Source organism: Galeopterus variegatus, unplaced genomic scaffold (genome assembly GCF_000696425.1).
Source record: "Galeopterus variegatus unplaced genomic scaffold, G_variegatus-3.0.2 Scaffold55, whole genome shotgun sequence".
NCBI lineage: Eukaryota > Metazoa > Chordata > Mammalia > Dermoptera > Cynocephalidae > Galeopterus > Galeopterus variegatus.
Window position 1 is genome coordinate 1,182,651 of NW_007726166.1, and position 23,979 is coordinate 1,206,629.

The window sequence follows — 23,979 nt, forward strand, 5'->3', positions numbered from 1 at the left end:
TGGAAAACCTGCCCTTCTCTCCACCCACCTGGACCTTATTGATCTTTAAGGCCCCACCTACTCTTCCCTGTCCATCCAGCCCAGTCCACAGTCCCTGGAGCATGCTGCCCACTTGTCCACCCGACCCTCTGCCCCATCCAAGTCCTCTCCACCTTTCAGGTCACCTCATCTATGCCCCCACTTTTAGAAGGCTCCCTCAACCAGCTAGACCACTTTTGCCTCCAGACTCATTCCTGATACCACCCCGCTCCACCTGCTCTGGGATTTCTTGCTCAGAGTCTGTCTCCCTCCCCAGACAGGGCTGTGCAGGCAGGGCAGGGGGTCTTGTTCACACATGTCGCCTCAGCACCCAGCACAGAACCTGGCACAGAGCAGGTGTTCAACACCTGCTGTCCCTGCACAGTATCCATCATCTTTCCTTTCATTCAACAAATGGTTATTGAGCACCTGCCTGTGTTGGAGACCTGGGGTCCAGCAGTGAGAAGACGGGCAGGGCCCTGCTCTAATGCAGGCTGCCCTCTAGTAACACGTACACATATACTGTAAGGTCTAGTGGAGATAAGTGCTATGGAGAGCAAAGGGCAGGGAAGAGAAACGGAGCAGGAAAAGGCGGGGGGAGGGCGGCGAGGGAAAGTCTCTGAGCAGGTGACTTTGATCAGAGTTCTGAGGGAAGTAAAAGACGGAGTGATGTAAGTGTCACAGGAAAGAGTGCTGAGGGCAGGGAACAGCAAGAGCAGAGAGGTGGGAACGCACATGATGCGTTGGAAGAAGAGCAAGGAGATGGGCGCACGAGCGGGGGCGGCAGGAGCGGAGGTCAGAGAGGGAACAGCGGGGCCAAGGCAGGACTTTGCTTTGACCCTGAATGAACTGGGAGCCATTGCAGGCTTCTGGGCAGAGCAGTGCAGGATCTGACAAGTTCTGACGGGATCGGTCCAGCTACTGTGTGAAGAATGGATTCCAGGGCGCGAGAAGGAGGCAGGGAGACCCGTGCGGAGGCTGCTGCGCTCATCTGGGTGGGCAATGCAGGTGGTCCAATGATGTGGAGGGGAGGGCCAAATTGCTGATATATTTTGAAAGTTGAACCAATGGGATTTGTCAACAGATTGAATGAGGGAGGAGAGAGAGAGAGGACCCTGGGGTTTAGGCCTGAGTGGGCGAGTGGAAGACGGAGATGAGATGGGGCAGGCTTGGCGGTGAATTTCAGGAGCCCAGTTTGTGCCCTACTGAGGTGGAGCTGCCCACTTCCAAGGGGAGATGTGGCAGAAGGCATTGGCTGGATGGGTCTGGAGTGTGGGAGAGAAGCTCGGGCTGGGCACAGGTACCTGCTGCTATATGAGTCTCCGTGTTTTGCACATAGTAGGTCCTCAGGAAATGTGTGCTGACCAGGCCTGTAGATCTCACGGGGGACACAAAACTGGCCACAGCCCAACTCCTGGCCTCCAGGAGAGGCAGTCAAGGGGCCCAGGACCAACCAAGGGGAGCCACATCCCGAGGACCACGTGCGGCACCGCCAGCATTCCCCAGGTGGCATGGCAGGAGGGAGAGCTGGGAAGGCCTCTTGGCCGAGGTGGTGTAAGAGTCTTGGCAGACAGAGATGGGCATTCTGGGAGTGCAGGTGCTCCTGCTTCAGGGTGAGGCGGGAAACAGGAGGAGGAGGGCCCGGTGGAGTCAGGGTAAAGAGGACGGGCACAGGAGCCCAACCCCCCATTCCAATCTGGGCTCTGGGTCTTTGGGCAAGATATTTAACCTCTGAGGTCTCCATTTTTGTCCCTTAAAATAGGAATGATAACTGTCCCCCCTTCACAGATTGGTGTAGAATCAAAGGAATTAATCCATGTAAATGCACAGAACGAGTGATGGCAGGTGCTCAATAAATGTGACCTATCCACTAGAATTGGGGCCAAAGAAAGTGGCACACTCTAGCTGCCTGGGAGGACAGGGGAGCAGCGGAGAGGCCCTGTGTGAGGGATGTAGGGGCCCAGATAAGGAGGGGACTTCATTCCCTTTACAAAATGGGGAGATGGAAAGTTCTGTGCAAAGAGAAGAGGAGATGTTCCCATCGTCCTTGATTATCCTCCACCTGTGCTCAGCGTGGCCCTCCCGTCCCAGGCCCAACAGTCATCCCAGCAACCTGTCCTTGGGGCTCAGGGACACAGCCCAAGACAGCGAATGCCTGGTGACTACATGCCAGGCCTTCTGAGGCCATCCCTCCTCACGGCAGCCCCATGTGTGAGGTTGTTTCTATGACTACTATGGTTTCCCACATGAGGAAACCAGGGCACAGAAAATGTCACACAGACCAATGTTGTCATGCACATAGCAGGTGGCAGAGCCAAGAGGCAAACCCAGGCAGTGGACTTGACTCCAGAATCCACACTGGCCTCTCCCAGCTCTGAGATTGACCTCAGAGCACCTTGAGAGTGGCTGGGTGTCAGGTGAAGCGTCAACGCCATTGACTCTCCCAGCAGGCAGGGCAGGTCATTGTGCCCGTTTACAGGGAAAGACACTGAGAGGTGGTGCAACTTGTCCAGGACTCCACAGCTTGTCCATGGAGCAGCTGGGACTCCAATCCAGGTCTCAGACTCCAATCCTGGTTCTGGACTCCAGATGTCTGTACTAGGGGCTTGGCAGGCAGGACACACAAAATCGTGAACTTTCTTTAACCTGAGCCTTCTTCAGGGGTGAGGATACTGAGGCCCCTCAGCCTGGAGCTATTTCTGAGGTCTGCACTGGGGATCATTGTCTTCCCCCCACTCCGGGCTGCCCTGGGGCATGTGTCACAGGCCCCTTCACTTCTGTTCCCCTCCTGACTCTTCTCAAAGAGGTTTTCACCCTGAGAGGAGACCTGGCCCACCCATCCCAGCCCTGCCCTGCTGACACTGACTAGAAGACCCAAAAAGCAGGCTTCACTGAATCCTCTTAAGGTTCCACAGCCAGGAAAACCAGCAGAGGGAAATACAAGGATTGCAGACCAGGTCAGGTCCAAGGTCACTCCATAAAAATGGGTTCCCAGAAAAACATAAACCAGCAATTTACCCTGTGAATTTTATTGGCCTAAAAAAAAAAAAAAGAGCGATCCTATTTGAATAATGAAGAGAGATTAACCATTCCGAGTTCCTCCTTTATTAGTGAATAAGGACACACAAACACTCGACAGAAATGGAACATTCACATGAAGCTTCAGGTCCGATTTATTAGCCATTTTTTCCCCATAAAACCCAGCATTTCTATTAAAATAGGATGATTTCCAAAAGGTATGCTTGTTTTTAAGAAAATCGTATTTAATACAGGGCAAGACTTAGTTTTTTTTTTTTTTTTTAATTTTTTAAACAAAGCTCAGATTCTCCTGACTTCTCGCCAGTTACTACAGCCGGAGGGAATCTGATTTCAGAATCCATCCGATATGTCGGATTTCTTTGTGGCATCCACTTCATCGCTCAGCAGCCAGCCATGATGTCATAAGCCCATCAGATTTCCGGTAGGGGGAAAACGCTGGGGAATTGGAAAGAATGGATGTTTCTTACCCGTCAGGAAGGCGGGGGAAGGGGCTGGGTGTGTTTGGGAGGAGAAGCCGCGTGGCTGGTGGCTGGAGGGGACGGGAGGCAGGCTCAATGTTTGTGATATTAAATGTCAGGCAGAAACCTGAAAAGCCCAGCTACCCAGATGTTTTCTCAATATCCAGATGTCTGGCACCAAGCAGCCCACACTCCCCCTCCCAGGAGGCGCTCGACATTTTGGCTTTGACCTCAGGTCTGCAGCGAGCGCGCTGCCAGCAGCCGTACATCCTCTCGGCTGCCCACCCTTGGGTTTGGAATTTTTTTTCTAAATCTTTACACACGGATGACAGGAGTAACTAGGTCCAGATTTTTAAAAGCTGTTGAAGCAGTGATTTGAAAAGTTCAGTCCCTGGAATTAGCTTCCACAGACTACACTATGTAAGCCAAAAAGGAGGAAAAAAAAAATCCCTCAGCCAACACACAAACATATGTGACTCCTAAGCCATCGGACTTAAAACCCCAAACAAAACCATCGAGTCTGAGAACCAAGGACTAAGACTGACACTGAGAAGCAATGAGCCCTCCCCCAGGAGCGCGCTTCCCCCAGATCAGAAAAACATCGAATAGCTTTGTTCTTCCTGACAAAGCCCCTTGCTTCCAAGGAACCGACACTTGCCAACAAAAGCTCAGGGTAGAACTAATTTACACTCAGACTCAGGCTTCAAGGAGTCATAAAGTACAGAATGGAAATGGCTTTTCCTGGGAAGCCGGTCTCCCCACAGCTAGCAATGGAGACCCCCCAGGCCTGGGGCAGGAGCCCCGCAGACCACAGCAGAGGAGGGTCCCGGCCTCCTGATGGCCTGGCCAAGCATCGGCTGAAGCCACCTCCTAAGCTTGTGACATCACAGCTAATTGCTCCTGAAAATGAGCCAGGAACTGCAGGCCCCTCAGGGCCGCAACCCTGTAACTTCACAGGGAGCCAGGAGGAGAGGCAGCTGGAGGGGGGCACTGGCTCCAATTAAAACCAAGTGCCCAGATAACAAGAAAAAGGGGTGGCTGAGGGGACAGTGTCTGGCAGAGGGTGGGAGAAGGTGAGTGGGGGGCGAGGGTGAGGGGCAAGTAGCTCTGTGCCCTCATCTCCTGCAACAACCTCTGTGCTATACAGATGAGGAAATTGAGGCCAGGGATGGCTGAGTGGCCTGCCCAAGGTCACCAGGCTAATTAGCGGGACAGCCAGTACTGGGGAACAGAAAACACAGGTCTGGCATTGCTCAGCTCTTCCCTGAACGTTATCTAATTTAATCTTCACAACACCCTGTGAAGGAGGGATTATCATTAACCTTGGTTTCCAGAGGAGCCAATGGAGGTGCAGAGAGGTTAAGTAATTTTCCCAAGGTCACACAGCTGTCATTAGCAGAACTTGGCCTGAAATTCTGAGTCACTTGATTTTGAATCCAGTGCTCTTTCTGCTGGGTTAAAAGAGGCAGTTAAGTTTTATCTGGGAGCAGTTAATCTGATTTAAATACATATTTAAAATGCTGGTGATCCCCATAGAACACAAGGGAGTAAATCACTGCAAATTAATTTTTTTAAAGCCATTTCAGGCAGGAGGGCTGCCTGGCCGGGTGGGTGGGTGGGGAGGCCTCTTTTATTCTGTTGCTGGCAGAGCCTGAATAAAGCATGTAGATGGTCTCTCTAGCGGTGCATGGCAGCAGCTCAATCCCCTGAAGTGGGGTGGGTGGCACTGGGGGGTGGGGGGGATGTGATAAAAGCTTTGTCAAGCAACTGTGAGGGCATAATCTGCCACAGGAAAGGTGCCAGGTGCACAGGTCTGACAGAGCCAGGGAAGGGAGAAATTCACTGTGTATAGAAACTATGAAAAATAAAAATAAGAGTCAGTTCCTCTGAGCCAGATTCCTACTTTCCAGCTGAGAGTTTCAGTGAGCTGTGGGTCACCCAAGCAGCTCTATGTGTCCCAGAGGCCTGACTCTGGGTCAGAGAGGTGCTACCCAGGCTCCTCTCTCCCCCAAATGGCGGGGGAGGGGCAGTCACTGTGGCCCTGTACCCTGCCATCCTGGGGGCCCCCGCTGGCCTTCTCCTTCTCCCAGAGTAGCACTTGAAGGAAACCAAGCTCCCAAGACCTGGGACAGAAGAAAGTGGGGCAGGCCGGGCACCTGTCCTGGGCCTCCCCCAGCAGGTCCACTCTCCCTCCAGTGGGCAGCCCTGGCGCTGCAGTGGGCTGTCTGTGCCAGGCCTCTCTCTGCTCTCTCCCTCATCAGGTCTGCTGGGTTTTTTTACTTTGTTTCCTTGAATGGCAAATGGGGTATGGAACCCAGTACTTAGGCCAGGGAAGGGGAAAGAAAAGTTTCTGCCATCTGGACGCCTAACCTGGCTGAGTGGCTCCCATTTTTCTGTGAAAATCCTACCCATTCTTTATTCACTTTGCCTACCATCCACCCAGAAGAGATCAGGGTCCTGTCCTAATGGCACTTACAACTGATGGGGGGAGACAAAACTTAACCAATTAATTACACAAAAATATCCACAGAGGGAGTGGTCCCCAGGTTATGGGAGCCCATCACAGTGCAAGTGTCAAGTCAAGGAGGTCAGGGAAGACTTCCTAGAGGAGGTGACACTGGTGCTGGGGCCCAAAGGATGAGAAGGTTGCTGCCCCTCCTCACAGACCTGTCCCCTTCCTGCCTGTCATTCATCATCTATGTCCCTACACTGGTCTGGTAGTCCTGTAAGGGCAGAAACTGGGTCTGCTTATTCGTTGCTGAATTGCCCATGTCTGGCACATAGTAGGTGTTTGATGACTCAAAAGTATAAACAACATGTACAAAGGCTCCATAATAGGAGAAATCACAGAGACTGGGAGGGTATGGGAATAGGAATTGGAACAAAGGGCACTGAGGGTGATGGGAGATGAGATTAAGCCTCCCCAAGAACTACCCTAGACAGGTAGGTACCTCCTCCAGCCAACAGGCAGGCTTCTGCCCTTCCCCTGGCAGAGACTAGGGTAGGATGTCTTCCTTCCCCTGCACAAGAGAGTGTCACATAAATACCCCCACCTGACCTGCCCCTGGCACAGCACCCGGAGAATGAAGTAGGCAGGCACTAGCAACACCTGCCCGGTGCTGTCTCTGCCATAACCTTCCTTCCTCCACTCATTCCTTTGCCTGGTGCTGTGGGGCCACCTGGAGCCACAGCGAGGCGGTGGGAAGCAGACTCAGGGTTCCCAATCCAGGGCCTCCCTGCAGCCCCCAGCATCTATAGACCCTCCTCCCCTATGTCTGGCATCCTTTCTCCTCACACAGGCAGAGGAGGTGAAGGAGAAAAGGAGGCGGACGGTGGGGCCTGAGTCCCCTCCTCTGATTAACAGCGCGTGAAGGGACACCAGTTAGCCTCTTGCCCCCTGATTCCTCACAAGTGAGATGGAGACACCCCAGGCTCCGCCTGGGCCAGGGGACAGAGGGGGTGCTTGGTGAACCCGTCTAAAAGACTCACAATAAATCCCTCTGGTCTTGCTCTAGGTCACTTACTGTCTCCCCAACTCCCTCTCCCTCCTCAGCTGCGGCTTCTGCAGCCCCGGAGGAAGGGGGCGCACGAGTTACAGCAGCTGAGGCTGGGGTTTGCGGGCTCCCCACAAGGCGCCTCCGCCCCGGGGAGGCGCCAGGTGGGTCCCGTCCCCGGCCCCACGCTGCGCCTCGCCCCGCGGAGGCGTGGCTCCGTCTGCACCCAGACGCTCCTCCCGTGCGGCCGGCTCGGCTCGCTCCAGCAAACTTTCCGCGTCTGGGAGCCGCCCGCGTCTACACCTGCCGGCGGTGCCGTGGCGCCTCACGTGTCCCCGGGTCGCTGGAGGGTGCTCAGTCGCTGGTCCGCGGCCCCACAGGCTCCCCAGCCGCGAGTGAGCGGGACTCCCAACTTCAGCCTTGGGGATCAGTCTCGACACCCCCGGATTTCGAAGGCACCTCGGCGGGCCACGTGCGCACGTCTACCCCGCCTCGGCAGCCCCCGGGTCACCGGAGATGCCTCCGCTCAGGGGCCGCGTCTACACCACCCAACGCTCACCAGACCCTCCAGAGCGCGAACCGGGACGCAGACCCCGCGACAGCCGCTCAGTGTGGGGTGATGCCCGCCAGCTCCTCCCGGTGCCCCATCCGTGGAAGAGCCGGCCGGGGGCTGCTTACCTTGCCCGCGCCCTCACGCTCCTGTCCTGGCAGGGCCGTCTCTTTCACGCATTTTGCAATATTGTCAGTGGCGAAAGAAAATGTTATAAATCCTCCTGCGGCCACGTGGCTGTCCCCCTACTCCCCTGTTCCGCTTTTTTCGGCCTTTAAGACAATACTGTGCCCCAGCGGCGGGCCCTGGCCACGGGGCTCCAAGCGGGCGAGGTGGCCACGGCCTGGGGCGGGGCCTGGGCGGGCCTGGGCGGGGCTTGGGCGGGCCGGGGCGGGGCGCGCCGCCTCTGGCCGCCCTCCCCCGGGAAACCGTGGCCTGCGACTAGGGCTCCTGTTCCAGTTCCTGATTGGTCGGCCGGCTGGCGATGCTGAGGCCTGATTGGCTGAGACGAGGAAGGGGTTCAGGCAGTGGGGGTGGGGGTTTCATTCTTGGCCTTTTCTCTCCTGTGGCGGCCACTGCTCTTTGGGGCCCTTCTGAACTCTGCAGCCTTTTCCTTTCTGCCTCTGTTCTCTCCTTCATGACACCACCCCGGGTGGTAACTGCGTTTCCTTGTCCTCTACCAAATAGCACCTGGAGGTCTGGACGTGGGGTTTGTGCTGCTCAACTCTATCTCCAGGGCCTGGCACACCGCAGGTGCTCGAAACGTGTTGGCTGAATGCATTAATAGAAAACGTGCACACAGGTTTTTAGAGCTGCCTTTAATGCTAGTAACACCTCTAGGAGAGGGCATTCCTGTTCCCCATCAAGGATGGGGAAACCGAGGTGCAGAGAAGTGCAGTTACCTAGGAGCAACTGGCAGAGCTCATACTGGGACGTGCTTACATTACTGGTCCTCAGATCTCCTCTACACAGTGACGCCCTTTGGCGTGTCAGAGCCTCAGTTTCCCATCTGTAGAAAGAGAGTTGGATTAGAACAGAAGATGGGTTAGAAGATGAGTTATTTTAATGAATGTGCTGTACCCAGCACTGTGCTTTACAGCATGAATGAGACAGCCCCTGCCTCCATGTTAAAATCCCGGTAACCTCCTGGGCCCTTTCCTTCTCTGGGAACCTTCTCTCCCTCCTGCGCCCATTTGGGGGCATGTGGGGGGATTATTATCCAGAAGGATCCATGGGGACTATCATTAAGCAAACTGACTTGAGCAGGGTTGCTGTTTTCTGGGAAAGGGGGTCCTTGAGAACCCCCCAGGCAGGTCCTTTTGATTGAGGGATGGTGTTTTACATGGAATGGTGGAGAGGGCTTCCTCTGACAAAGGAGGGTGTAGGAGCTGCTTCTGGAAATGGGCAGGGGAGGGTTAATCGGCCAGAAAAATGCTGTCTGAGGTCCCCTCTTCTCTACAGTGGGCAGCCAGATTCAGGCATGCAGAGCAGGAGCTGGCTTGGTGGTGGGTGAATGAGTTCTCCCTGTGTCTGTGTTTTCGCATAGCCTTCTTCTAGGGACACCGGTCACTGGTTTTAGGGACCACATTAACCTGGTAATGACTTCAGCTTAACTTGATTACATCTGTAAAGACCCTATTTTCAAATCAGGTTCCATTCACAGGTATCTGTGGTTGGGATATCAACATATCTTTTGGGGGACACAGTTCAACCCACAACAAGGCTCGGTGAGGAAAGCACATTGGGATGAGAGGGGAGGAGCACGGGCACAGGCCCTGAGGCTGCCAGGGTGGGCCACCCTCCCAGCTGCCTGCTGCTCTCCTGGGCTTCCCTCCAGCTCATCTAGGACCCTGGTACCTGGCAGCTGCCCAAACAGAGCCAGGAGGAAGTCGACCCTCTACATATCAGGCCTCCTCAGGCCTCCCCTTCCAGCTGCCCCTGCCCAGCCTGGTGTCCTGAGGAGTGCCCTGCCTACCGACCCTCCTCCCCCTGCCAGCCTGGTCCCCACCCCCACCACAGCCCGAGATGGACAAGGACAATAAAAGCTGTTTCACAAGCATCTGGTGATTAATCGCCAAGTTAATTAAAGAGGCAGTAATTGCACTCTGATTCCAGAGGAAGAAGTGCTGTCTTGGGCAGGGGTGGGTGGTCAGCTTAGGTCTCCCTGACGAGGTGGAGCCAGAAGACAGAAAGGATCTGAAAAGGCAGGAAGAAAAAAAAAGTAGCATTTTTTTAAAAGTGGGTACTTCAGCCAAGCTGTAATGTTTTATTTGACAGTCAGGTGGTGGGCTTAGATGTTTAAGCTTGTCTCTGTATTTTTCCATGTCTTTGAACTATTTCATTAATAACAACAACAACTAAAGGCTGGGGGTGGGGGACTGGTTAAGAATTTCTAAACGCTAATATGGGATTTATAAACGGCCTCAAATACCAGTGTGCCTTACTTTACACAATGGAGACGGCCTTACAAATACGTGTAAATCGGATCCCGTTTGCCCACTTCGTACATCTTAACGCCACCGACGCTCTATCTTCATTTCTGATTGATTTTCCCTGGCAGAGGCGCCAAATTCTTTGCTTTAAGTGTCAGGCTCTCTCTGTCAAGTAGTTAATGACCTATAAAGCACTTAAAACGTACTGGAGGAGATGCCATTTGGAGGCACCCTGTGGTGTATCCTCTCCTATTGTCAGTAATCACCCCTCATTTATTTGCTCTCATTGGTTTGGAATTCGCTATCAGATTTCCCTAAAGCCGAACTCACAAGGAACGGTCCGATTCTGCACAGATCCAGATGGGTACTGGGGTTAGTACCCAGGGGCAGCAGCAGCAGATGTGGCTTCTTTCTCAAGAGTCCTTCAGCTCAGGTGCCTGGGTCATCCCTCTTGGATGCACATTCCCCGGCTCTGCCTCTTGCCAGCTAAGTGACTGTGGACATTTGCTGCTCCTCTCTGAGCCTCAGTTTCCTCCACCATGATGCCACAGAGCTGCTGCCTGCCTTTGGGTGACTATGAGATGATGCCAGCCTTGTGGGGTCATTGCTCAGAGTGAGAGAAGAAGCCCAAGGTCAGGGTGGACACAGAGGCCATGGCAGGGGCAAGCCCCAGGGTCAGAGCCAGGAGAAAGCATCCCCAAGGAGCACAGAGCAGGGGGAGCCCCTGACTAGGGGCCAGAAGAGCTTCTCAAAAAGGTTGCACTTGGGAGGCTGAATAGTCTCTCCCCGGAGGGAAAGTGGATTCGTTTTCTGTGGCTGCTGTAACCAATTACCACAGACTTGGTGGCTTAAAACAACACACATTTATTCTCTTACTGTTCAGCCAGAAATCCAAAATCAGTTTCAAGAGGCAGACACCAAGGTGTCTGCAGGGCTGTGCACCCTCCAGAGGTTTTGTTTTTATTTATTTATTAACAAAAAAATTTTTTGTTGTTTTGTCTGTTATTTTATTTTGGGTTTTTTTGTTTGTTTTGGGTTTTTTTCTTTTTTAGAGGCTTTGAAGAGTATCTGTTTCATTCCCCTTTCCAACTTCTAGAGCTACATTCCCTGGCTGTGGCCCCTTCCTCCATCTTCAGGGCCAGCAGCGTGGCGTCTTCAAATCTGCCTCTGCTTCCATTGTCACGCTGCCTTCTGCCTTCTGTCTGTAATCTCCCTCTACGTGCCCCTTACAGCGGTGTTTATAATCGTACTAATCCAGGATAGTCTCCCCATCTCAAGATCCTTAATCACATCTGCACAGTCTTTGCCATGTAAGGTAACATTCACAGGTGCCAAGGATTAGAATGTGAACATCTGGAGGGGTGGAGGAACATTATTCAGGCTACCACAGAAAGGCACCAGGCAATGACCATGGGTTCTGAAGCCACTGCTGGAGCTTGAATCTCAGCTGCATCATGTGCCAGCGGTGTGGCCTTGGGCAAGTTGCTACATCTCTCTCTGAGCCCCAGTTTCCTCATCTGCAAATTGGGATCAATGCTCGTCTCCAGATAAGAAATGAGTAGGCATTTAACTATCTATCAGGCAGAGGGAGCTTCAGGAGCCAGATCCTGGAGGCTGAGAGAGGCCCCAGAAAGGCTCTTCTGTAGGAGGAAGGGCAGGAAAGGGGACAGGGCAGGGGAGGCTGGGGTGGAGGGTAATGGACAGGGGACACAGAAGTTGTTTAAACAGGGCAGTTTTTTGTTTGTTTTTGTTTTGTTTTATTGAGATGTAATTCACGTACCATAAAATTCACCCTCTTAAAGCGTACACTTCGGTGGTTTTTAGCATATTCACAAGGTTATGCAACCGTCACCATTATCTGGTTCTAGAATGTTTTCGTCACCACATAAGGAAGCCCCGCACATGTATATTAGCAGTCCCCTAAAGCAGGGCAGTTTCAGGATAGAGCATCCAAAAACTGTCTACAGACTCAAACTCCAGGACTGAACTCAGAAAGAAGATGGGGCGTCCTGAGCACTGAGATGTGGAGGGTAGGAGCTCAGCTCAGGGGCCAGACCAGCCTCGGACAAAGTCCCTCCTCAGCCACCACCACTGCTTCCCCCACTGCCCACAGTTTCCTCACTTTTTCCCGTGAAGCAGGGATAACCCACCACACAGGACCCATGGCAGCCTGGGGGAAAGAGCTTAGGACTGACTTGGCGTCACTACAATTACTATTTTTATTTCTGGACCTGGTCACTTGGCTCCAGAGTTTGCCCTCCTCCCTGGGACTCAGCTGCACAGACTTATCCTAACAGATCCAGGAGGCCAGCAGCTTTCCTGGCTCCACCCTCCATACAGGGCACCTCACGTTCCCCATCCACAGGAGGCAACCCGCCGTGGGGCTGCTGGAGGACAGTGGGTCCCGAATGAGCAGCCCTGAGCCTCCCCCACCAATTCAGCCACTCTTGGGGTGGTCATGACCCGGCCAGAACATGAGGGACGCACAAGGCTTTTCCAGAGCTCCCACCCACCACCACTGGCTGGGCTCAGTTCTGCTGGCTTTTTGGAGGGTCCCAGGCCCTGAACGGTCAGTGGTGTCTGGCCTAGCCTACAGGCAGCTGCAGCAGGAGGGGAAGCCATCTGGTGAAGCGAGAGACAGCAGTCAGGAGATTGCCAAGCCCACTGAGGCATCCCCTGGCAGTGACAGGGGCTTCTGGGATCAATTAGCAGAACCACCCTAACAGGACTCACGGCCCCTGATGCACAGTCTGCAGGCACGTGTCATTGGAGCCTCTTGACAACCTGGCAGCCAGGAATTGAATGGGGGTGGGGGCAGGGGCGCTGCCGGCCTTGTGCCTGGGCCTCGCTTCCAGTAGCACGGAGCCTCCCGCTCTCCATCAGTCAGGAGGGTGCTGGCCTCCCAGAACCTGCACATTCATCGCCTGGCCTCTCCTGCTGCAGCAACATATCTGTCTCAATTTCACATATGTAAAATGGGCCACATACTCATTAGAGATCACTTCCTGGAAACTGAAAAAAAATTATTCTCCGTCTTTTAGCAAGAACAGGCATTGAATTGCCAGCAAAGGAAAAAATTCATTTATTTTTTGAACAAATGGCTCTTGAGCCCCTACTATGAGTCAGGCACAGACAAAGAGAGACAAAGAAGGTTTTTGCCATGCTGAGAAAGCTCCTGGGGGAAAAAATGTGTGTGAACTGATTCAATGTGAGGAGGTCAGAGCGACGGGAGGAATGGATAAAGTGCCCAGTGGGGAGGGGGCTTTAGGGAAGGCGTCACGGAGGAAGTGGCATTTGAGCAGGAATTCCTCCAGCAAGAAATGGGGAGAAGGGCCTTGGGGTAGAGAGAATGGGAAGAGCATGGGTTCCAAGGTGGGGAGTTTGGCATCTTGGAGCACAGCAACCATGGAGAGGTACATGGATGGGATTGGGGTGACTTTGGGCCAGCAGGAGCTGGTCAGAGATGAGCTGGTGGACTCCAGGAAGACAGAGCTATCTGTCTCTTATCCCAGCCCTAGCACAGTGCCTGGCACATAGACAGAGCCACACAAATGCTGTTGAAAGAATGAAGGAGGCATAAGAGTCCTGAGTGCAGGGCTAAGGGGTCCGGCCCCAATTCTGTGGGCAGTGGAAGCCCCTGTGAGGTTTTGTATAGGCTGTGAGGTAGGGGTCCAGTTTCACCCCTCAGTATATGGGTGTCCAGTTCTCCCAGCACCATTTGTTGAAAAGACTGTTCTTTCCCGAGTGAATGATCTTGGCCCCCTTGTTGCAATGGATTGACCATAACTGTGAGGTGCTGCAGGGTTTTGAGAGGGGGGTGACATGGTCAGACCTGTGCTATAGAAAGATCAGTTCAGCACAGAGACTGGGAAGAGCTGGGAGGAGGCGGGTTGGAGGAGGCTCTGATAGATGGGATTGATGTGGTGGAAGGGGGAAGGGGAAGAGGGATCTGGGGAGAAGAGAAGTCCTGGGATCAGCCAGGCCCATGGTAGCGAGCCAGGTACAGGGCTGTGTCCTGAGCCAAGGCCAGGAGACCAGCCCGAATCTGGCCCTCCAGGCCTGTGGTACTCACTGGGGATGGGGATGGAGCAGGCAAAGGAGAGACAGGGAAGAAGTCTGTGCTCCTCAGCCCCTCAAGGCCCACAAAGTGGCAAAATAAAACCCACTCCAGATACAGCCACTTGCAAAGTAGGTTTCCAGGTAATGAGAGGGTTGTAAAGGCAGAACAATGCCAATTACAGCAACATTATCCCGGATTATAAAGCTTCCAAGAGGCGGCTCACACTTCCAGGCATGCTGTGCCTGGGAATTTCCAGGGGAGACTTAGGATAAAAACATCCAGGCTGCCAGGATCCAAGGCTCACTGCAGGCCCGACCCACAACCTGTACTGTCCTGCCTCCATTTCCCCAGGAAGGTAGACCCCTGGGAGGCGGGAGGACCCCCAACTCCACATACACACACAATTTTGAGAAACTGGATATGGACAATGTGAACACGACAGGGCATTGCTGAAGGAAATTTGTCCCTCTGTGGGCTTCCCCAGCCCTGGGGGCAGCACGTCCCTCAGTGGCTCTTTCTGCCCCCACATTCCCCCTCTTGAACTGGTCCCCAGGGCCACCCCACCATCCCAGTGTCTGATGCCCTTGAAGTGAGGGTCTCCCAAGCGCCACATGGTTTATTACATGGGCTTCCATGCCCGGCCGCCTCTCGGTGCCTCCCTCTGTCCCGCAGTCAGGACCTGCGGAGGCAATGCGACCACGTGCCTTCGGAGCCAGCCCGGTGTTGCCCTGTCTGGGCTGTGTGACTTTGGCCAGTCAACTTCTCTGACCCATAATTTCTGCTTTGGTAAAGTGGGGAGACCAGCCCCACCCCCTCCTGCTTTGTAGGGCCGTTTTCCAGATGAAATGAGATATTCTACATAACGAGTCCCAGGAATAGACACCAGTACAACCTCCACGCCTGACAACGTGGCAGTGTCTGTTACAACAGTCCATTTCCACACCCTGGGCCCCTGGAATCCTTTCTCGTCGTTTCCCGTGGAGAAAGTTTTGCAGATGTGTCCAAGGAGGTACGTACAGGGATAGTCCCCGCAGCACCTTGCGTGAGGCTGAAAAACCGGCACTGACGGGCCCTTGCGAGGGGCCTGACCCAGGGAGGAGCCGTCCGGCCGGCAGACGCCTTTGCTCCTCTGCGCCGTCTCGGCAGATCCCCAGCACGTGAGACTGCAGGAACAAAGCAGGCGCAAACAACGCCCACGGAACGACTCCGCCGCAGCCGCAGAGCCCCGCACAAACACCGTCTATTTTACATGTGCACACATATATACATAGATGCAATAAAAACAGGGAGGAAGAAAACACACCCCGATGACCCAGTTGGTTACCTCCGGGGAGAGGACTGGGAAAGAGGCTGGGAGGTGGCAGGTGCATCAGAGGGAATTTCACTTTGCTGCTGTTTAAACGTTTTACCACGATATATGCCTGTGTCACCTGCTTAGATACACACATAGAAAACACGTGCTAACACCACAAGCAGAGAGTAGGACCTGACCCACGCTCAGCCAAGGCTCAGAGGCCATAATTATGACCACTGGTCAGAGTCTTATGACGATGTCCCCAACTCCTGAAGTCTGGATCAGGGCTGGGGAAGCCCTTCAGGTGGGCAAATGACATCTTCTGGCATTTGGGAGGGACAGAGAGATGCTACTCAGCCTGGCTGGGCTGAGGCAATGGCCCGCCCCTCCTGGATGGTCTGTCTGCCAAGAAAACTATTGAACTACATAAAAATCCATCCCTGAAATCCCAGAGGCATCCTTAGAATGGAGCATAGCCTTTAAATTAGAATGTTAAAAAAAAAAAAAAAAAAAGGCAGGCTTTGCCTGTAACTTGATTTCAGGTTAGTGAAGGCTGGTGACCAAAGGGCAGTGGCCACCCCCAGCCGAGGCTACCCTGCAGAGGTCCAGTGATGTCGGCTGTGAAGGGAACCCCGAGGTTCTGTGTATAACTGGCACATGTTCCCATGGAAACTCCACTGTGCAGAATCCTCTGGAAATTTTTGCTGAGGAGGGGCTACAGCTTCCCGCCCCCACCTCAAGTTGCTGGGCTTGGTTGTCCAGGATGGTTTTCTCAAGCAAGTGCTGGGAGGAGCAGCAGCTGGAGGGAGGGTTGGAGGCACAAACCCGCTGGAAGGGGCAGGACGGGGGCCTTCAGCTTCCATCCATCCATGAAGTAGCTGAAACGTTTCAGATGCCCTGAGACTCTGAAGGGGGTGGCACTGGCAAGACCAAGGAGGACAGGACCTGCTGGGCCAGGAAAGAGGGTGGCAGTCCCCTCAGGGCAGGGGCAAGCCAGGCAGAGGGAGTAGCTACTGTGACCCTGGCCCCATGACACATGGCTGCCTTCTGCAGTGGGGCCCAGGGCAGGGCCCTACAGGGGTTGCCTGGGGCTTTTCCTACCTGCCCTGAGCCCTGGTCCACCCTCAGGACCACCCTTCCTTGAAGGTCCAGGCTCCCTTCACCTGGGTCTCCCATGTGCCACCCAGGTTCCTCCCTCAAATGTCCTCCCGTCGCTCTTAGCTTCTCCCCCTCTCTGCCCCTCTCTCTTCACCTCTCTGCTTGCCCTGCCCCCACCCCCAGCTCTGTCCACAGCCCCAACCTGTCCCCTGAGCATGTGGGTCCTGGCACTGCTCATGGGGGTGGCTTCAGAGCCTGGGTCTGCACCTCCCAGGGAGGCCTGCCCCCTCATTGAGCAGACACCCTCCGCACTGCCCCGGCAGCCTGCTTCTCCCTAAGGATGAATCTTGAAGGAAATACACACCCACTGAGCCTCTGCATGAGCCCTGGAGTCCCCCATCTGTCCTCTCTGAGGGACACTGAGCGTTCCTTGTTGTCACCAGAAACCGAGGCTCAGGTGGCCGCTGGGAGGTGGAGCTGGGATTCAGGAGAGGCCCGGAGACCAACCAGCCCCAGGGCTCTCAAGGGTGGTTCCTCTCCTCTCTCCTCACCCCTTCAGAGTTGGAGCAAGGCCACCCTCGGGAGCTCACATGCACGGAGCTCTTCCCTTCTCTGTCCCCTCCTCCTCCCTCAGTGCCACCTGCACCCCGTACCTTGGACTTATCTGCCTCCCCTCGCCCCTGCACCAGCTCTTCTTTGCAGTGCTGGGGAACAGGGGCTCAGTCTTATTTGCCGCCCACTGGGAGTTCCAGAACATTCTTCCCCCACCCTCCCTTGTGTCAGAGCCCCCTTAGAGTCCCGCCTTTCCACTCACCCACCCCGTCCTTCCTGCGTCTCTGTCATTCACTGAGGACCTCCACACATGAGGGCCGCCCAGCCTTGCCCCAACCAGGCTCAACCACTGCTCTGGCAATATCTGTGTCCACCAGAGCGGGGATAGGTCAGTCCCTGGGGGCCTCACAGGCCACAGGGAGGAGTTGGGATTTTATTCCAAGTGAGGTGGGAACCGTAGAAGGTTTTGAGTCATGGAGGGACAAGACCCGATGTAGGTTTTATCAGGATTGCTCAGTTGCTTTGTGGAGAAGACTGTGGGGCCTGGGCCAGGCTGCTCACGACCCTCACTATGGCTGAGGTACCAGCCAGAGGGGCTGGGGTCAGGGGCCAAGGACAGAGAGGTCCAGGAGGAGGGGAGGCAGGCCTGGTGAGGTGGCCTCCTGCTGGTCTTGCTGACGTGGGTTTTCCCAGGGGAGGCTCGCAGCACCCTGAGTGGCATGTCCCCCTCACTCCCGCCCTGGCCCCTGCCTCAGTCTGGTGGAGTCAGGAGCCTGGAAGGCAGCTCTGCCCAGGCAGCTTCTCCTCCCTAAACAGGCACAAGGCTCACTAAAATCCAGCCTCCTGGAGAGCAGCGCCTCCCCGCTCAGCCTCCTCGTCCCACTGGGAGCCCTCCTTGCTGTGCGCTCGCAGGCCACGGCCCAGAACCAAGCCGGGGGGCCGCTGGCCGTCCTGTGGGCCAGGGAGGCCTGGTGCCACCCGAGCAGAGGGCTCAGGAGACTTCTTCTGGAGGTGAGTCTCTGCCCACCCCCCATCCCCAGCCTTTCTATCCCCACAAGGAGGGACCTGACCTACAGAGCCAAAGCCGCTGCCCAGGAGCTGGTGGCCCAGGGTGCTGAGGGGCCAAGATCAGGGTCCATGCATCAGGTCCCCCACCATCCATGGGCACACTTGAGTTTGGGTATGAGGGCACCCCAGGGACCTGTGGGGCAGCCCAGGAAGTGGCGAGGGAGGATTGACCTGCCCATTTCACAGATGATCAGTAGGAAAGCCGAGGGAGGGAACAGAACCCAACAGCCTGGCTGACCCGACCCTGAGCCCCTGTCTGCCTGGGGAAGGGGTTTCCCGTCACATTGCAGAGCTGCCGGGAGGGTAATGTGAGCACTTGGAGCTGCAGAAATGGCTCAGGGCTGGGCACCAAGGAGCCACTGTCCTCCTGTGGCCTGAGCTCCGCAACACAGAGGGACCCCTCTGCCCAGCTAGGCCACAAGGGGAGAGAGGTGGCCTCGAGGCAGCTGGGATGACATTAGGCCTGGAGGGAAGAAGCTGGTCTGGCCTCAATCCACAGGAGGCCAGGGATGGGGCATAAGGCAGATAGAGACAGAAGAGAACTGGATGAAGCCACAGGTGGTAGGGTCAGGATCAGCCAGACAGAGGGGACTTCGGGGGCCTGGACCTCGTGTGGAAGATGGAGCAGCTGAGGCCCCGAAGAGCAGAGGGTGACAAAGCAGATGTCACTGTAGAGTAGCCCATCTGAGACGACCTGGGCTGGGGGAGGGGAGGGCTTTGGGCCATTCATTCAGCTCCCTCCAGCCAGCACCTCTACCTCATCCCTCTGCTCCATCCCAAACATGCCAGGATCTCCTTCCCGACCAGCATGTACTGGGACCCTCCCGGCTCCAGGGGCCCAGCTCGATGACCACCACTGAGCCACCTCCACATCTGTCCCTGAGCACAGTGCAGCTTCTTTGTGGCTCATCATTCTGGCCCCTGCCCCACCCCTGCCGCGCCAGCCCCTGTCCCCACCCGGCACAGCTGTCTGGGGCCTTGGGCCTAGATGGGCGGGTGGGAGTGTCTGCACAGCCATTCTGCTACTTGTCCACTCCTCAGTCCCTTGCCAGGTCCCCAGCAGCTCACACAGTGCCTCGCAGGCCAGGTGCAGGCTGCCGTGACGGGGAGAGGAGGGTTCCGGGAATGGGTGGCATCCAAGCAAGCCCTGGGACACTAAGTAGCTCTTTGTGGGCTGGGCCAGGGGAGGAAGGGCCCACCTGGCAGAGGGGACAGCCTGGGCAAGGACCCACAGGTGTGAAACACTGGGTGGCTGGGGGGCAGGGTGGGGGCAGTGGCGCAGGCCAAGGCGGGAGGGCCTTGAAGGTGGGGTGAGGTGATGGGTATGCCAGGGGCTTCAGTCCTGGTTCTGGTCAAGTCCTTTGGAGGCAGGGGCTGCCCCAGCCTCTGACCCAGGGCAAGACCTACGGGCAGTGGAGCTCGTCCTAGAGATTTTCATAGACCAGGTTAAATTCACTGTCATCCTCAAATCGATGCGGATTCTCCTGCATAAAAAGGAAAGAAAGAAAAACATTAGGTAGGAAAAGAATGAACTTGCAGTTCGGTTTTATTTATTTTTATTTATTTATTTATTTTTTTCCTTTTTGTCTTTTTTCGTGACCAGCAACGGATCGCAACCCTCAGTGTCGCACCCGTACTGGACCGGGACCGGCAACGGGATCGCAACCCTCGGTGTTGCGCCCGCACCTCGCTCAGCCAGTGAGCGGGAACCGGTCTGTATGTGGGATCTGAACCCTCGGCGGGAGCGCCGCCGCACTCCCAAGCAGCGCACTGTAGCAGTGCACCACCGGGCCAGCCCTGCAGTTCGGTTTTAATCAGAGGCAAACAGATGGCTTTCTGTGTAGCTGTGACGGGGAGGCCTGTCCTGTGTCCTCAAGCCCACCCGACCGGGCTCTTCTCCCATCACACCACCCCCACTCCTGCTTTCTGCCCTCCAGCCACACGGGCCTCCCCTTTCCTGCAGTGGGGCTTCCCCACAGCTCTCCCCTGTCTGGGGTGCTCCCCCATCCTCCCCTGTCTTAAATTGCCCGACTGTTTCCTACTCATCCTGGAGGCTCATCTCAGTGGCCCAGGGAGCCCGCCCTCACCACCAGCCCTGGTCTGGTCCCTCCCCAGAGCCTGCCAATAGGGCTACAAATATCTCTGTGTGTCCATGGGATCAGCACCCTGTTCCTGCAGACTCCAGAGGACAGGGACAAGCCTAGCTCTCCTGCCCAACACCCAGGGCCTGGCACAGGACATGCACTGCCTGAGATAGCCCAGACATCCTTGGGGGGGGGTCCCAGGGTGAGAAAGCCCGGCTTCCAGTCAGGGCCTAGTTCAGGGCTGAGTATGGAAAGCACTTGACAGTAGGAGTTCAACAAATAGTGCCAGCCTGGGCCAGGAAAGGCCAAGCACCAGCCCACCACACTCCCTGAGGCTCCTCCAAGGTGCCCGTGGGCACTGGCTTAGCGACACCTTGCACTTTATAGTGTTCAAAGCTCTGGGGCAGATGTCGTTCAACTTCGAACTCATTTGAGTTCAGGGGCTGTTGGTATTGCAGGAAAGTGTTGCTCATCCACTTTGCAGATGAGCAAACTGAGGTTTAAGAGAGAAAGTAAACTGTGATTAAGTAATATGCCTGAGGCCCTATCATGATAATAACAGAGCCCTGACCAGTCTAGCCCAAGCTGGCACCAGCTCATACTCCAGCTCCTGACCTTAGCCAATGCCAGCCTGGGGGCAGCTAGAAACCTAACTCATCCTGCCTGATGGCCAGTGTGGACGCTGTGCCCAGTGGTAGTTACACCTGCTCACACTGAGTGGTGCCTACCAGGCCCCGGGCAGCCCTCTCAGTGCAACATTCTATCCTTGTGGCAAGTCTATGAGGTGGGTACATTTAGGCTCCTCATTTTCCAGACAAGGAGACTCAGGCACGGAGAAGGTCGGTACTTTGGCCAGGGCTGCACAGCTGCTAAGGGCTGCAGCGGGAATTTAAACCCACCAGTCCTCTTAACCACGAGGCCAGCTGCCTCGGGGACAGGGCTGGGATTCAGCAGCAGGCGGCTCACTTCTGTGCCCCATTTCACAGATGATGAGAGGGTCAGATGGAACGAGAAGCCAGGTTTGGTGTCCCCAAGCTCGGGGCTTCCTGCCTAGCCACTGTGTACCTGGGAGAAAGGGCTCCGGGTGGAGGGTGGGCTGGTGTCCTCGCTCTCGATGCAGGCGTAGACCTCGGTCTCCCGGCGCTGCAGGGCCTGCAGGAGACAGGGCACAGGGTCAGAGGCAGGTGCACAGAGGGGCTGTCCCCGGGTGCTAGCAGCCAGTCTCCCTGCCTGTTACCACACACTGCGGGAGCCTAGGGGAAGGTGAAGCAACGCCACGCACGGTCGCACTGCCACACCTTCACACCTGCCACCCCTTTTCAGTCACCTCATCTCCTTCCCTGCTTGTACAGTGCTGACTCCTCTCTGCTCCCCGCCACCTCCCTCAAGGACCTTCAGCAGAGCCTTGTGCTGTCCTGGTGGGCTCTATTCAGGCTTCCACGTGGCCGACAAGAGGAAGGGCCCAGGCCCATCCCACTGACCCTACCTGTCCCTGGGCCTTCAAGGGCCTGGCAGCCAGCAGCCCCCTGCATGACACTGCTGGCCACCGCTCCAATAGCATGCCCTTCTGGCATTGCCCTCACTCCCCTGGCTCAAAGTCCCTGCCCCCATGAAGGTTCCACCCCCTCCATACCCTCTAGGTCTCCCCTGACCCACCACCCACCCAGCCTGTGCTCACGGATGACCTAGGCACCTACTGAGGTCACACTATACCTAGGTGTCTCATCTCACAGTTGTGCCTGGCACAAAGAGAGTGGCACTAGATGAGCTATGGTGGGGGGCTCCGTGCCCACTTGGGTGTGTCCTAGGGCCACACTCACTTTTGGCCCAGCCACGAGAAGCCAGGCCAGAAACCTCAAGATGGGAGAAAGAACCGGGGCTTTGAAGACAGACAGGACTAGGTTCAACTATTGGCTCTGACACCTGCCAGCCACAGGCAACCCCATAACCTCTCTGTGCCTCAGTTTCCCCATCTGCAAAATGGGAATGATCATATCTACCTTGCAGGCTCAATGTGTGATTAAATGAAATATTGTACATAAAGGGCCCTGCACAGAGTCAGATAAACAGTAGGTAGTTAATAAGTAGCTGTTGAATGATCATCAAGGGTAGCGTGATGCCTCCACAGCTCCCTCTGGGATCACAGCCTGGACCCTCCCTCAGACCCTGTTGGGCTACAGAGCAGAGCCCACCAACAGTCTAAGCAAGAGGCAGAAGCCGTTCCTTCCCGAGTGTACGAGTCACATGGATGCCGGCTGGTTGCCAAGGAGGCGGTTTCCCTGGCAACAGGCAAGCAGGGGTTTCTGAGGCAGGCTGGAGAGACAGGTGGTGCTCAGAGGCAGGAGGAGGGGGGGAGATGGGAGGGGAGGAGAGAGGGAGGCACCGAGAGGCAGCCGGGCATGAAAGCCCATGTAATAAACCATGTGGCGCTTGGGAGACCCTCACTTCAAGGGCATCAGACACTGGGATGGTGGGGTGGCCTGGGGACCAGTTCAAGAGGTCTCCAAGCAAGAAAGAGGGTAGGTCTTGGGAGAGGGGCTTCTGGCCCACCTCTGGGTAGGGAAGAGGGCAGGGCTGCCCCATGGAGAAGCCCTATTTCCAGTGGAAGGAAACTTCCAAGGCCTGTTCTGGCCTGTGCAGTCTTCACACTTGCCCAGAGCACCAGCTGCCCTGGCAAGGCTGGCACACGGGATGGGGCACGCTCCCCAGCAGCCTGTGCCTCCCACCCTCTGTCCACCCAGTCCTGGATCCCTCTGAGATCAGATGGATTTGACAGCACCTCTGAGTTGGACGTTTCTGGTCACAGAGAGAAGGGAGGGAAATAGCCTCTTTACCAGCATCTCGGCAGGGAGCAGGTCTGGGGTCCCTTAGGTAGTTCCCGCTCCCTCATGTCCAGTTCAGTGGGGCTGCCCAGCACACAGGAGCCCAGAGAGGCCCGGGGATATCTGGGCCAGAGAAGAGCACCCTCCCCTGGGACCCTGCAGGACTCATCCCACACAGCGGACAAGGGAATGATTTTGCTGTGTGCAGGGCAGGAACTGCTGTGGGGCTGAGGGCAGGGAGGCTGTGGAAGTTGCCACCAATTAGCTCCTGCTGAGTGAAGCCTTTGACAAGTCCTGACCTGCTGAGCTGATTTGTATTCCGGGTAGGACCTGCATCACCAAGCTGTGAAATGCAGGGTGCAGCCTTGTCAACGGGAGCCTCTGAGCCAGCCCCTCCTAGCCTTTCCTGGTCGTGATGGGGACTGCCTCCCTTCGGTGTGCCTGCTGGGAGAAGACTGTGCAGGCCTCTGGATGGGCTACCTGTGGGTCTGGGCTGTGCTCTGCTGGACTGTGATATACTGGGGCTATGCTGTTCTGGGTTGGGACTGGCCTGGGCTGGGCTGGGCTGGGGCTGAACTGAGGCTGGGGCTGGGCTATGCTCCACTGGGGCTGTTAGTCTGAGTCCCAGGCCCTCCAGGCCCTCTGCCTCCTGCTTGCCCAGTGGGCAACAGTGCTGACCTGAATGGTCATCAGCCTGGCAGAAGTGTGAAGTCAGAGCCAAAGCCTTCCTCCAGGCAGGCTTAGGCTGGAGCTGAAGTCCACTGCCTTGGGCCTGGACCTAATCTAATGGTCCTGGGCATTGCGGGTGGTGGGTGAGATCTGGGGGCATCGTTCAAAAAGGAGGATTCAGTATAGAAGTAGACCTCAGCTCTAGGTCAAGGGTACGGCATGTCTGAAGTGGACAACCCACTGCCGTGACAGGAGTGGGAGGTGGGCTGGGACAGGCCACCAACCAGGGCCTGGGCACCAGGCCGAGGAGCTGGCAGTGGGGAGCTTCTGAAGTTCTTCCT

The 23,979-nt window shown here is 55.8% G+C and overlaps 1 protein-coding gene and 1 long non-coding RNA gene across 2 annotated transcripts in view; both read right to left on the reverse strand.

The window, feature by feature from the left end:
- Positions 1-3,107: 3,107 nt before the first annotated feature.
- On the reverse strand, positions 3,108-7,853 carry LOC103591876. The gene is made up of 2 exons (XR_550622.1): positions 7,688-7,853; positions 3,108-3,492 (listed from the first exon to the last, which is right to left on the reverse strand). It is a non-coding gene; the product is annotated as an uncharacterized LOC103591876 (long non-coding RNA).
- An 11,627-nt stretch (positions 7,854-19,480) lies between these two features.
- NFAM1 (NFAT activating protein with ITAM motif 1) overlaps positions 19,481-23,979 on the reverse strand; it is a 42,180-nt gene continuing 37,681 nt past the window's right edge. The window contains exons 8-9 of the mRNA XM_008574516.1: positions 21,213-21,299; positions 19,481-19,547 (exon numbers count right to left, since the gene is read on the reverse strand). Of these exons, the coding sequence (XP_008572738.1) occupies positions 19,488-19,547; positions 21,213-21,299 (147 nt within the window). The 3' untranslated portion in view covers positions 19,481-19,487. The remainder of the gene's footprint in view (positions 19,548-21,212; positions 21,300-23,979) is intronic.